This window comes from Diabrotica virgifera, chromosome 6, assembly GCF_917563875.1.
Source record: "Diabrotica virgifera virgifera chromosome 6, PGI_DIABVI_V3a".
NCBI lineage: Eukaryota > Metazoa > Arthropoda > Insecta > Coleoptera > Chrysomelidae > Diabrotica > Diabrotica virgifera.
In genome coordinates this window covers 245,286,814-245,301,494 of record NC_065448.1, presented here as the reverse complement: position 1 = coordinate 245,301,494, position 14,681 = coordinate 245,286,814, and the positions used below count along the sequence as shown (strand labels likewise).

The window sequence follows — 14,681 nt, the reverse complement described above, 5'->3', positions numbered from 1 at the left end:
ATTCAACTGTTCTTATTTTATTTCGTATTGCTGTTATCATAAAACATACTTCCGCTCCATATAGGGTAATATTCATTACTAAAAAGATCCTTTTTTGTTTTCTTTGGTTAGCGTGTTCTTCCATATCTCTACACATAACACTCTACAAGACTCATAACGTAAAAAGTTCGGATCGAACAATTAAGAGAGATATGTGTCAACCAGATGAGCGATATGCACAGTGCACAGCGCAACAAAAGAGAGATGAGATTGTTTAATGGAGGCTCTGTGATGTTTTAGGGTAGAATTTTCTTGACAATATTAACGGATTTGGTAATATTTAAGTGAGGAAAATATTCAGATATTAAATTGGCCCTCACAGTCACGAAATGAATGCTTTTGATCAATTATGGGATATTGCCGATAGAAAATAAGACTTCGTTAGCCCTTTCTTGCTTGCTTGCAAGATATAGAAACTATAATTATTGTTATTAAAACTCTATAGACCAAAATCAAACAGCCTTCCTAATATCCAGCATACCTAGGCTATGTGAAGCTGTTATTATAATTAGAGGAGAACACGAGATATTAGTTAACGTTATATTTCTTTTTGTTAGTTTTGTTAAGTGTTAATTTTTTTTGTTAATTTAGTATTGTTTTAGTTAAAACATGTGTTAAAGATATCAGGAATATTCAAAAAACAAAATGTTCACAAAACATAAGACTAAAACACGATTTTGATATATACCCACCCTTGAACATTGTCCTTTCTACAGGATGTCTCAAACTTAGCATAAGAAAAATATTTCTTTTCTTCCACCTGGTATAAGCTCAAAAAGAAATATGAGTAAACATTTGCCTAAGAATGACAATACCAAAGAAAAATGTAATATAAAAAAATAGCGGAATCCGTTAATCGTTAATCCGTTCACGAGACATTCAACTATGATAATAGTTGAGTATAGCTTGCCATCAAGAGCTCCAATACAGTTTGTACAGTTGCTGTCACATTTATTTATTAATGGCCTAACCATATACAGACATCCTTGTAAAGTCTTTAAAAAACACATTGTCGTTGCCTTCTAAATCCTTTAGAATACAAAAATTACGAATTTTAAAATAACTCTTCTTCCAAGTTGTTCGTTAGGTACAATTTTTACGTTTTTCAATTTTCTTAGTCCTACTTAGTCCTACTATCAAAAGAGCGTCACTTTCATTCATCGTGAATATACTGAAAGGCACTGTATGTGGACAGGATAAAGGGATGCGCTTAGCGCACACCGGAAGACATGCCTTAACGAAAGTTGAATTGAATGTTGAAAAGAACGTTGAAACGCTTGTTGAAAGTCAAAGCGCACCAGTGTGACATAGCTAATGAGTATAATTTTTGGTGCAAAACTTTTGCGGTTATAATAAATGCGTTTGCAAAGATGAACGTTTATCATATTGTAATAGGTACATATATTTACAGTATTCTTTTAAATCCCCATATCTTTATACAGTATCATGAACCACATTAAATGACCTTACACTCAGGTATCCAATAAACATTATTCACCATATATGAATTTTTTTGTAAGGTTAGTATAATTTCCTGAATTGTAAAAGTGTGTAAAATAATTAGGTAACTAATCATTTTTTACTTATTGCAGCAATTACCATAGAAGAAGATAAATGTATAATTATAGAGGTTTATTAAAATATAAACATAGTTATTAACTTAGAGGTGCAATAATAAATGTCATGTAGATTAAAATCTAATTTTATAATTATGTTAATAATCAATAAGTCCAAAAAACGATTGGTTGTGCATACATAACATGCTATTACGATATTAAATTGTAAATATTGTAGCTTCCTTTAATAGCCAGTAATAAAAGATATATGATTGAAAAAGTCATGTTTTTGTACACACTAAAAGAAAAAAGTTTTTGAAGTGTGTAAAAATAACGTCGAAGACCACTGGAAGAAGCACATAACGTCGAAGACCACTGGAACCGCGGAACCAGATCAAAACCATTATGCAAGGAACAACTAAAAAGTATTTTAGAAGCTCTAAATGAATGCCGCATTGACTACCGTTACAGTACACTCATCTATAATATTTATAAAGAGGCAACAATGAGTGTTAAGTTACATGTTAAAACCAAACAAATAAGCATAGAACGTGGCGTAAGACAAGGCGACACACTCTCGCCAAAACTATTCATAACTGTTCTGGAATATGCCTTTAAGATGCTCAACTGGGACAATAAAGGGATCAAAATAGATGGAGAAAAGTTAAATCATCTTCGTTTTGCAGATGACATAGTCCTTATAACTGATGACCTAGGAGAAGTAAAGAAAATGCTAAATGAGTTAACGCTATCTACTGGAAAATAGGCCTGAAAATGAACTTTTCTAAAACTAAATTTATGACTAATCTGATTCCTAGCGGGCAGCTGATTATACGCGAACAAGAAGTAGAACTAGTGGAAAAGTACATTTACTTGGGTCATGAAATTAGAATTGGCAGAGGTAACCAAACATGCGAAATAAAAAGAAGATTAACTCTTGCTTCGGCAGCCTACGGAGCTCTGAGAGACATATTTAGGAGCAGTATACCGATCGGTTTAAAAAGACAAGTGTTTGACCAATGTGTGCTACCGGTAATGACATATGGAGCAGAGACACTGACTCTAACCAAGGCAACAGCGTCGAAAATGCGGGTTGCTCAAAGACGCATGGAAAAATCCATGCTGGGCGTAACTCTACGGAATAAAATAAGAAATGAAGATCTCAGACAAACAACCGGTATCGCAGATGTTGTAGAACGTATCACCAGGCTCAAATGGAACTGGGCAGGACACGTCGCCAGGCTGAAAGATTCAAGATGGGCACGAAAGCTGATGGAGTGGAGACCAAGAGAAGATAAACGAAGTAGAGGAAGGCCGCCTACACGATGGACAGATGATATCAGGCGGATTAGTAAAAACTGGCAAAAATCAGCACAAAACCGTGAAGTGTGGAAACAATTGGGGGAGACCTATGTCCAGCAGTGGACGTGAATTGGTTGGATGATGATGATGATGATGAACTAAAAAGTATAAAACTATTAATAAACGCCAACAATAATGGATTACTGATGAAATATTAAGAGGAGACAGTAGCGATCAACAGGTAGCAAAAACGCGTTCCAAGATTGCGGCTGTAATTTTGAATATTTTTTCGAGATATTTGGCACACGTATTCGTAATATAATAAAGAATGGCGGTACAGAGCCCAATTTGAAAAATATATTAGTATGTGGAAATTACTATGTAATTAAATACAATATTAAAAAAACGAGCCTGTACCGCCATTAAGAAGAACAAAAAAATAAACTTTCTTCAAATAAATTTTTTATCTGATGCCTAGATTTTGTGTCATTTTGGAACTACTAAAATTTTTTATTTCATTAGTAGTTCCAAAATGACACAAAATCTAGGCATCGGATAAAAAAGTTTATTTGAAGAAAGTGTATTTGTTTGTTCTTCTTAATGGCGGTAGAGGCTCGTTTTTTAATATTGTATTTAATTACAGAGTAATTTCCACATATTAATATATTTTTCAAATTGGGCTCTGTACCGCCATTCTTTATTATATTACGAATATGTGTGCCAAATATCTTGAAAAAATATTCAAAATTACAGCCTCAATCTTGGAACCCGTTTTCGCTACCTGTTGATCGCTACTGTTTCACCTTAAGACTAATGGAAAACAGACTAAAACAGAAAAAGAAATACAATGAAGATTACAACAATATCAATAAGAAATCAGAAGGAAAACCAGGATGCAAAAGCAAAAAAATTCTTAAAATAGTAGAACTGCACAAAAGGAATGACACCTTTCTTCTTTTTTATATGTACGCTACATTCCATGTCAAATCACTCAGACAGTAACTTTTGGATCTCCAATTTGTCTGAAACTTGGTTTATAGCTTCTGCGGAACGTAAAAATAAGCTCAAGCTGAAGCATTTAAACCCGAACCGTTTTCTTCTTTTTTTTTCTCAAAATGTCATTTTTAGCAATTTTACAGCAATATTTATTTAAACAAATTTGTGTATTATATTATAAAGTATCAATGAAAAAAATATTTTTTTTAATAGAAAGGACTCAAAATGTCATTAGGAGACATTATAACAAGTTATTTTGACAAAAACAAGTTTTTGATCAAATTTTAGTGTAGAAATCGTTAGAATACCGTTTTTTACATTTCCCTCCATTCGAAAATATGTTCTCATCTTCGATTTGGCTAAAAATTTGCCCACATATAGCCAAAACACAGAACTTTAAGTGGTTAAAAGGATTTTTATAGTTTTACAATACAAAAAAGTTATTATTGTGCCAAATTTAAAGTATTCGAATTGTATAACTACACTATCCTCTAATCCCGCTAATCACCTCACGGTTATAATGCAGTAAATGTTTCAATAAAAAAAATATGTATACAGTGTGGGCCAAAGAAAACAGTCCACCTCGATGTTTGGCAGTATTTATTAGATTTTAAGAAAATTACGAAACAGGTAGATTTTTGATCTAAGGGGTACACATTTTTAAGGTACATACCTACATCTGTCATTAAAAAAAAAACAACAAAATAAATACAAATAAAAAAATTATGTTTCAGGGTTTCTGTTGTGACTGATCGTTGAAGTCTTTAATATAATTTTTAAATACCTACGACCGACGATTGTTTAATAAACGAAGTTTAGAATCTGTCAGCTAGTTTTTTTCATCAAATTTAGCAAAAATCTTCTACTTGAATTAAAAAGTGAGTCCATTTTGTGTCCCATTTTTATCATTTCTTTTTGAGAAAAAAATTTAACCTTTAGTTCGGTATGACATCCAAAGCTTCTATTAATTTTAAAACTTTGATTCTGGCATAGTAAAAACTATCATTGCTGGGAATGTTATGTAAAAGTTAAAAAGTCAAAATACAAGAATCAATATTATAAAAAAAGAAAACATAAACAGAAAACCTGGTATAGGAGAAGTCTAAATATATCTATGAGAAAGAATTTCACAACCACATTTCTAAACTGTTGAAAAACTTGAATATTTATTTTACATAATGTTTAAACAAATTAATCAAATACTTGTATTGTGTTTGCTTCTATTTAATTCAGTGTGGCCTATACTCAGCCAACATGGTAGAATATTATAAAAACAACTGGGATGCAATATTAGCGTCAACTTTCATTTTCTGGCACGTTGACTATTTTCCTGAAAATCTTGGACCTATCAGCGAGGAATAGGGAGAGAGGTTCCATCAAAGGAGATGGAGAGATGTTACCAAGGAAGATGGGATATTAGAATTATGGCTGATTATTGTTGGAGCTTGAAGAGGGACTCACTTATAAAAAGAAAATTTTTAAAACGCAATTTTCACGAAAAAAGACATCGATTTTATTAAAAGAAATTAACGATTGTTTAAATCTTAATTTTGCAGTGTAATTTTCTTGTAAGGGGATAGGCGTAAAATCTTGGTCCAATGCTATTTAAATGTACAGTGGAACCCCGATAAGTCGGCCCCCGATAACCCGGAAGTCCGGCTAACCCGGACCGATTTTCATCAGACAAATATTTCAACAATAAAAATGTATGTATTATGCTAAAACATTTTATCTGTAGCCGCTTATGGAATGTCTTAAAAATATCGAATTTCATTGATAAAATGCGCATATCCCACCAATCTTCGCTTCGACCATAATATAATATTTGAGAGATAATGGGTATTTGTGTAATTTGAACTATACGATGGTAAAAATGACTCATGGCACACGGCTGCGGCAGAGCGACGCTCATTATCTCGGGCTATCTGAAACAACAGACACCTGTTATTCCTTTATTTATTTCCAACTGTCTTAGCACTGTTTAAAAAAAGACTAAAATACTATTTAAATTTTTTTTAAACAATGGTCTTTTAAACAATGAAAGAGCCACTGTTCTTAAATAACATAAAATCGATCCGATGGCAGACGAAATTGACACAACCGAAATTGACTGAGTTTTTTTACCTAGAAATGAACAATACTCTATCTATACTGTCTATACTATACTATGCTCTATACAACTATAGGTAAGTTAGATGTGTACTGTGCATATATATTTCATGTTATTTCAATTATAACGGACTTTATCTATAAGTATACCGTATTTGATTAATTTTTACCATGCTCTCCGGCTAACCCGGATTTTCGATAACCCGGATCGGCCGCAGTCCCGATTAATCCGAGTTATCGAGGTTCCACTGTATTCATTTTTTTTTTAATCCTGAAAAAACGAATTTCTATTTTTGAAAAATTTGAACGGAGAATAAAAGATTACATTATTGTGCAGGGCCGAAAGTTCCTGAAAATTTCTATAATGTTTATTTTAATAAGTTACAGGAGTACACTCATCCGCAGAACTTTTTCGTGCAGAAGTTTCCAAAACTACCGTTCCATTTGGATCGCCAAGCTTCGAAATAAGGAGACGGCGCAATAAAAAAACGAAGACAGGAGTGAAAAATAGAGAAAATTTAGTGTGATTTTTATTTTTAAATATTTCGTTCAAAAGAAACTTTTTTTTATTCTAAGGGAGCTTAGGCCCTCGGTAATAATGTAATCTTCCAATCTGCGTTTAAATTTTTCAAAAATATTCATTAGTTTTGTCAAGATTATACAGCATTGGACCAAGATTTTGCGCCTATATCCTTACATATTATTTATTTAACCTGCTCTACAGGCCTTGGAGGCCTAGGGCTTTACAACTTAACAATAACAATTTTACATAAGACAAATGACAATATATACTAATGTCTTATATTTATTATATAATTTGATTTAATGTCTATGTAAAAATTGCTGCACTATGTTTCTTCACTGTATCCTGTTTTTCGCTTTCTCTTTCCAGTCTGTAATTTCCATCGATCCTATATCTTCTTGAAACTTTTCGTACCATCTTTTTCTTGGTCTACCTCGTCTCCTTGTCCCAACTGGTCTTCTTAATAGTATCTTCTTTGGCATTCTTGACCTATCCATCCTCTCGACATGACATCCTATATCCTATATCCTTAAATATAAGTTCAATAAATATTTTCTCACCCTGGAAAAACACCCCAATTTACTATAAGACACCTATTAAGCTTGAAACACATTTTCAAGTAAAAAAAGTGTGCTTGTGTTATTATTCCGATCTATGGGTACCAGAATAAGAACTCTTCGAAGTAGGTGATTCGTTACAGCTGAGTAGCCAAGTTTTTATTTTTAATAGGTTATCATTATTCATATTTTGTTCCATATATTATTTTAAAATGAAAATTTTACTGTCACCGTTGCATGTGGTTTTCTTTTTAAAGACAGATCATAGACTATGATTTTTTTGTGGCGGATATTCTTGGGTTGGGTTTGATTTCGCGTAATCGAATGAAGTATCTTTTAGTAAAGTCGTCCCAGGAACGCAACTCATAAATATTAGCAAATATATTTTTAAGTCTTCTATAAATGTATAATATATGTCTCAATTGCCGATATAAATTAAATTATTAGAAGAATTTTTTACTAAACAATATCATTTTTGTGTAATTTATTAATATTTTGTATTTTGACAACGACATCCGATGTGGACGTCGAAATCTTAATAAAATCATTTTTTAGTTAAATTGTGGCTTATTTCCCATTTAGAAGAATTGATTACAAAAATGCCACAAGGACATAGTGTTGCCAACCGGAGGGAAATTTCCCTTTTTGAGGGAATTTTCAATATAAAAAAATGAAAAAAGGGAAAAAGTTTACCCAAAAGAGAATTTTTGCTACAGTCCAAATTGTAAAATATTTAAAAAAAATCAAAATATTTGAATATTATTCAACATATCTTCTCCGATTTTGTAAACAAGGAGGGAATTTTTTCATAAAAGTGGGAATTTTTAAGGTAAGTTGAGGGAAAAAGCTTACTCAGCGGTTGGCAACACTAGCTTCAGAACAACATTGAAAATCATACCTGTTGAGCATTATTAAATCCTCCAAAAATCCCCAAAGTCCCAATCAAAAACACCCAAAACATATTTCTCCGCGAATCACACATCGTGCGAAAATCAAAACTCGCGCACTTTTGCAAGACACAATCAGAGCGCACCAGCACCAGATGTTGCCGACTACCACTTCCAGCAGATCGCCGCCGAAGATGAGTACACTATAAAGTAATGAAATCGCGAGATCAGAAGTCGGCGAGGACGTGAGTTCACCAGGTTCACAAGGCTACGGAGAAGGGACTCGACCTAAGACTACCGATAGTTCCGAGCTCGTGCTGTGCACTTTTGACACTCCCGCGACCTGGTTGCGAGACTATGTAGGATATCTCGGTGAATTATGGGGATTCCTTCGTGTATTACACTCATGTATTTAAAAGAAATTCTAAGAAATCGGTCAGATGACTAAAAACTCACATTTTTATGCTTTTATGTGAAATTTTGCGTGAATCATGTGTTAGGTTACGTTAGAGTTAAGTAATATGTATATACAAATATATATCCTAATGAAGTGATTGCGGCCCTCTTTGGGCTCTTGAACTATTTATCCTATAACGGAACTCCTCAACCCTTGCATCTTAATTACAGCTAGATCAGTACCGTTGATTCTATAAAATTTCTTAATATTTTTTTAGACAGCAACCTTAAATGGCCCCTTCATATCGATTTGTTAAGTAGTAAGAAACTAGTAGTAGTTTTGCTGTTTGAAGTTCTGGTATAGTTGCCCAATCACATGTTATTTTTAAATAACAAAAAAGGGCAATAAGGTTTGACCACAAAAGACCAACACATTGCAGAAGCTACTTCAAAGATTTTAACACTTCCTTCTTTATATAGCTTAGAAACTGTTTGGTTAATTCGTAAACACATACATGTCTTTCCAGCAAAAACTAATCATGACCACTCCACCAGAAATTCAACTTTTGATGTCTATTTACTAATACCGTTCACTGAGTTACTAAAAAAATCTATATTATATTCTGCAAAAGAACTATACAACCATCTCCCTTTACAATTTAAATTTACATCATATTTTCCCAAGTGTGTACCTTTATTAGACGAAGCAATAAAGCACTAAAATCGGCCTTACCTCCGAAAAAAAAGGACAAGACGGATCTTAATAATTATTTTTACATTAGATTCGTGAATGCGCCAGAAACTTTGTAACCCAGAGCCATGATATAATATTGAAAAACTGCATACAAAAACTGCATTCTTAAAGTGCATCTCAAACAGACAATAAAAAAAATTCAGAACTCGTCAATTATCGGCGAAAATTTTTGTTACTCCGGGGTTTTTGGGGTCGCTGAAAACGAATATGACCACAAAAGTGATCTCCGGAGTACCTGTTGCCAAGGGTACCTACTGTTTACCTCGTCATTAAAATTCATTAAAAAATTAGTCAAAAATCATTACTCGGCGGGTTTTTGGGGCCGCTAACGACGAATATGACATCGGAAGTGATTTTCGGAGTACTTGGTGCCCAGGGTACCTACTTCTTATGGAGTTTTCAGCAAATTCGTTAAAAAATTAGCCAAAAATCATTACCCGGGGGTTTTGGGTCGCTGACGACGAATATGACTTCGGAAGTGATCTACGGAGTACCTGGTACCCAGGGTACACTGAACCAAAAAAGTACGTAAATATAATGAAAAAAACATTGATTCAAAAACGGGGAGCAATAATTTTCGTCCAAAGATCAGTATCATTGGTCCAATGTAAGTAGATACATTAACTAATGCTCAAAAACATTAATTTTTATGAACTAGTACGTTCATTCAATGTACTTTCTAGTTAAGAATAAATGTATCGGTACATTGAATCAATGTATCGGTACATTGAATCAATGTATCGGTGTACATTAATTCTTAACTAGAAAGTACATTGAATGAACGTACTAATTCATAGAAGTTAATGCTTTTGAGCATTAGTTAATGTATCTACTTACATTGGACCAACGATACTGATCTTTGGACGAAAATTAATGCTCCCCGTCTTTGAATCAATTTTTTTTTTCATTATATTTACTACTCTTTTGGTTCAGCGAATGTCATCTTCATGTATATTTGTATATAACATACAAATAGTTAATAAGTAAACAAAATGACGACTTAATATCTACATAAATATTACAAATATAGGTTGAAGCAACGACTTTTGCCGATTCTCAAACTAATGTTAAGTATCTATAAGTTTAAAGAAAGAAAAAACATATATTTTTAATTAACACAAACAACTTTTTATAATGTAATTTGGAAAAAACTGAATAACTAAATATAACAGAAATTGATTCTTCTTATAAAATATATAAAAATATATATTGTTATGATCTGCTTCTTATTAATTTTATATTAATTATTATTTATTTGATTAATTATTTAATTGTCGCAAATCATACATAAAAATGAATAAAAAATCTCAGGGTGCCTTTTTATACTATTAAAAAATCTAAATTATCTCACGTTATACTTATCTTCTCTCGTGGGTTCAGTATCTCTTAGTTGATCCTAATCGGGATAAAATAGGGAAAAGAAATAAAGCAAAATATTAAAATAAACATACAGAATTGTCTTTTATTTATCAAAATCAATACTCTAAAATCTATCAAATCTAAAACCTGTGGACACAGATGTACGAATGAAATTTTTACCCTTAAATTTATTATAGTTAAAAAAAACAATTTATCGGTTTGTTCCCGATGACTTTGGTAAAACAAACTAAACAAAACAAATTTATGTATTCGCAAGATTAGCTATACTTCCTATTTACTTTTAGAAATATTGGAATTTTAATTCATATGCTTTTTACTCAAAATTTTAGTTTCCGAACATAAAAATATCTTTCACATAAGTTGACTGACCTTTTTCTTCACTCACTCTGATGTCTTCTCGTGACCCAAAAACAGCTCTCCCTCGTTGACTATGTTAAAGGCTACTCATCAAAGCCCTCTCCGTTCTCCAGCTTCAAAACTATCAGCATACCAGCACCAATTCTCCAACGAGCCAAAGCCTCTTTTGACCAGTACTCGATTCACACAAACTCCAAAAATTGTCTGCTCTCCTTCTCACAATAATACAGAACCAAAGAGGTATTTCGTCTCAATTTGATCTGTCTCTCGTTCCACTTTTCAGCACTATTCTCCACTATCAAACAACCACTGGTACTTGCTAACTACTTATCCACGAAAACGTCGAACTGCTTCTCAGCGATGCCAAAAACATAACTTCTTTTTCAAACTCACTCAACATTCAAACCACTTTTCCCCTTCCAACTTGCCAAGAATCAGAAACATTTCTCTTTTCCATTCGACAAACAAACAGTCATTTTCAAAATTATTCCGACCATCCTAATTACTTTCGGGGAACCCTACAATATTTACTCGGGTTGAAACAAAGATATTAAAATTCTAAACTTTCTTTTAAACCATTTTTCTAGAAAATGATAATTACCTCTACCTGTGGATTCTATAGTTCCCGTAATAAACAATCTTTTTCCATTTTAAATCTAAATACATCGTCCTTTTCACTTTAATTATTCACAAAAGTCTTTAATGGTTCATCGGAAAGCTCATTAAAAAAAGAAATCCACTTACATCCAAACTAAATTCTAATAAATATTTACAGATCAATATACAGGGTGTATTAAATTTATGTGCCCTCGTTATTTAAAAAAAATTTAATTTAATTTTCATTTTGCCTTTGATTGATAAATTGAAAACACAATAATATATGTTTATATTTATATAAAAAATGTATACCTAATATCGTGAAAATAAATACATCTACAATAACATCTCCATAAATACAACATCTCTCTGGGATTAATTATCACCACCCATACAAAAAACAAATGGTTGAATGGCATTTTTCTTTAATTTCAAAAATCTAATATGATCTTCGATTTCTTGCTGGGTCTTCCCGATGTAAGAATGATTACTGGAAATCTCTGATGGTATATTTTATTATATATTTGGTTGTCCATTAAGATCTTTTTTTGACCATTTTATTAGTTCGTACAAAATATCGATGTAGAACCCAAAGAAGAACTGCATGTTAGCCATCTACAATTTATATTAATAATTATTATAAAAAAATAAATATAAATAGTGAACAGAGTTGTATTTTTGGATATCACTTTTTTTTATAGAAATGTTTTAATTTATCCTGAAAAAAATTGCTAGATGTTGAAATGTTTATTTTTACTTTGATAGATACTACCGACTGCAAGAGTTAATAATATTTTTCAATTATTTACGGTTTAATCACCTAAAGATTTAATTTACTAATCTTTTATAAGAATATACCATTTAGAAATATTTTCCAATGGTTCATATTTTCTTTTACCTATGTGTCGAATAAGCTTTTGAAAAATTTACAGAGAACAAAAATTAATTAATACTAAATATGTAGGATTGAATAATGAAATAGGTACTTACATTCCGTAATATCTTCATGGGTAGTCTTTTCAAATAAAAAGTTATTTGTTTTATCCTTCATATGACTTTCACACCGAAGAAAGGAGATAATTCTTTCGAAATTGCTGTCCCATCCATCAATAAGTCCATTTCCATTTCCAAATGCCACTATAAAGTCCATATCAATCTGCAAAAGTGGAAATAGAAGTACAACTTTTTTTTATAGAAATCCAACAAAATAATTTATAAATAGTTAAAAATATATGTAATTACATACCTTAGAAAAATCAACCAAATCACTAGTGCCAAACACCGCTCGCTCAGAGTCTGCAGGGTGACTGTCTGCTAGGAGGCTGCAACTGTTGTCACGTGATTTTTTTATACCAATAAAAACTCTTATAGAGTTTTAAGAAATGTATCGGTTTATGTACAAGATTATTGCTACAATGTATTGATCATTAATTCAGGTATATTACATTAATTTAATGATTGCGTTACATCCAAACAATGTATCGAGTTATTAATCAAAGTCGAAAACATTGATTTAATGTTACGAAAACATTGATTCAATAAACGAGTTCGTAATTTAAAGAACACTGTACATTAGTGCAACGTTTTATATTCATTAATTTAACCGCATAATCCTGATGTATAGTTTCATATATACAATGAACAAATTATTAGCATTATGAAAAAAGTCATTGGATAGACAAAACGATTCATTGGATTAATGATTCTATTCATTGTTTTTTAATGAATATAATTACATTGTAATAATGAATATGGTCATTACTTAATGACTACGTGTTTATAATATTAACGAAATTTTCATTGAATCAATGTAAAAAAGTCAATGATTGGCGTTTATTGGTACTATGTACAATGTGTTTTTCAGTGTACCTACTGTTTACCTCGTTTTCTGGAGTTTTCGGCAAATTTATGAAAAAATTAGTCAAACATCATTAGTTACGAGATAAACAGTAGGTACCCCGGGCACCAGGTACACCAAAGATCACTTTCGATTTCATATTCGTCGTCACAGACCCCAAAAACCCCTAGTAATGACTTTTAAATAATGTTTTAATGAATTTGCCAAAAACCCCAGAAAACAAGGGTACACAGTAGGTATCCTGGGCACCAGGTACTCCGGAGATCACTTTTGACATCATATTCGTTTTCAGCGACCCCAAAAAACCACCGAGTAACAAAATTGAACTAAGAATGCATTTTTTGTATGCAGTTTTTCAATATTATATCATGGCTCCGGTTCACAAAGTTTCCTTTCGCATTCACGAATCGAATGCAAAAAAGGATTATTAAGATCCGTCTTGTCCTTTTTTTTCGGAAGTTCACTGCTTTATTGCTTCGACTATATGTACAAGTAGTATGTTTATCTATATTTTGGTGTCATTGGCAGCAGCTTAAACTTATTAGTTTCTACAATTAATTATACAATTTGCATTTTATTTAAATTTTTTAATAGACTTTTTTTTGTATTTCACTGTCTTTTATTTTATAATATATTGACGATTTATGTAATTCAGCTAAATTGTATTTGTTAGTGTTTTTTCTCTGACTCTTTGTAAACTTTGTCTATAAAATCAGTCCGCTTGAACAGTTTCAACTCCCCTGTATATTGCAGTCATATATTTAAAAGAAGTTCTAATAAATTGATCAAATGAGTAAAACTCACATTTTATGGTTTCATGTGCAATTTTACGTGAATCATAAGTTGGAGTTCGGTTACGATAGAGTTAAGTAATATGTAGAGGGTGTAACAAAAGGCAGGTCATAAATTAAATCGTACCTATATTCTGGGACCAAAAATAGTTCGATTAAACCTAACTTACCTTAGGTGTCCCTAAAAAAGTCATAGCCTTTTGAAATTACAAAATGAAAATAGATAAAATTTTCTGATATATCGAAAAATATTACATATTTTTTATTGAAAATGTACATGTGACATTCTTATGGCAAGAACATCTTAAAAAAAAGAAATAAAAGTGAAATGTGTGCACCCCATAAAATTTTTGGGGTTTTGTTCCGTTAAACCACCCCAAATATTTGTGTACGTTCCAATTAAATTATTATTGTGGTACCATTAGTTAAATGCATTAGTGGTTTTAAAACTTTTTTGTCTCTTAGTATTTTTTCGATAAGCCAGTTTTTATCGAGATATTTTGAAGGTTTGTAAAATCCAACACATACCTATTTTTACGTCGGTAATATTATGAAAAGGTACCGTAAGGTAAGGTATAA

General features: G+C 31.8%; 1 protein-coding gene across 1 annotated transcript in view; it reads right to left on the bottom strand.

Annotated features, from left to right (window-relative positions):
- Positions 1 to 8,288, bottom strand: part of LOC126887480 (uncharacterized) — a 139,793-nt gene extending 131,505 nt beyond the window's left edge. The window contains exon 1 of the mRNA XM_050655046.1: positions 7,981 to 8,288. Within this exon, the coding sequence (XP_050511003.1) occupies positions 7,981 to 8,064 (84 nt within the window). The 5' untranslated portion in view covers positions 8,065 to 8,288. The remainder of the gene's footprint in view (positions 1 to 7,980) is intronic.
- Positions 8,289 to 14,681: the final 6,393 nt, after the last annotated feature.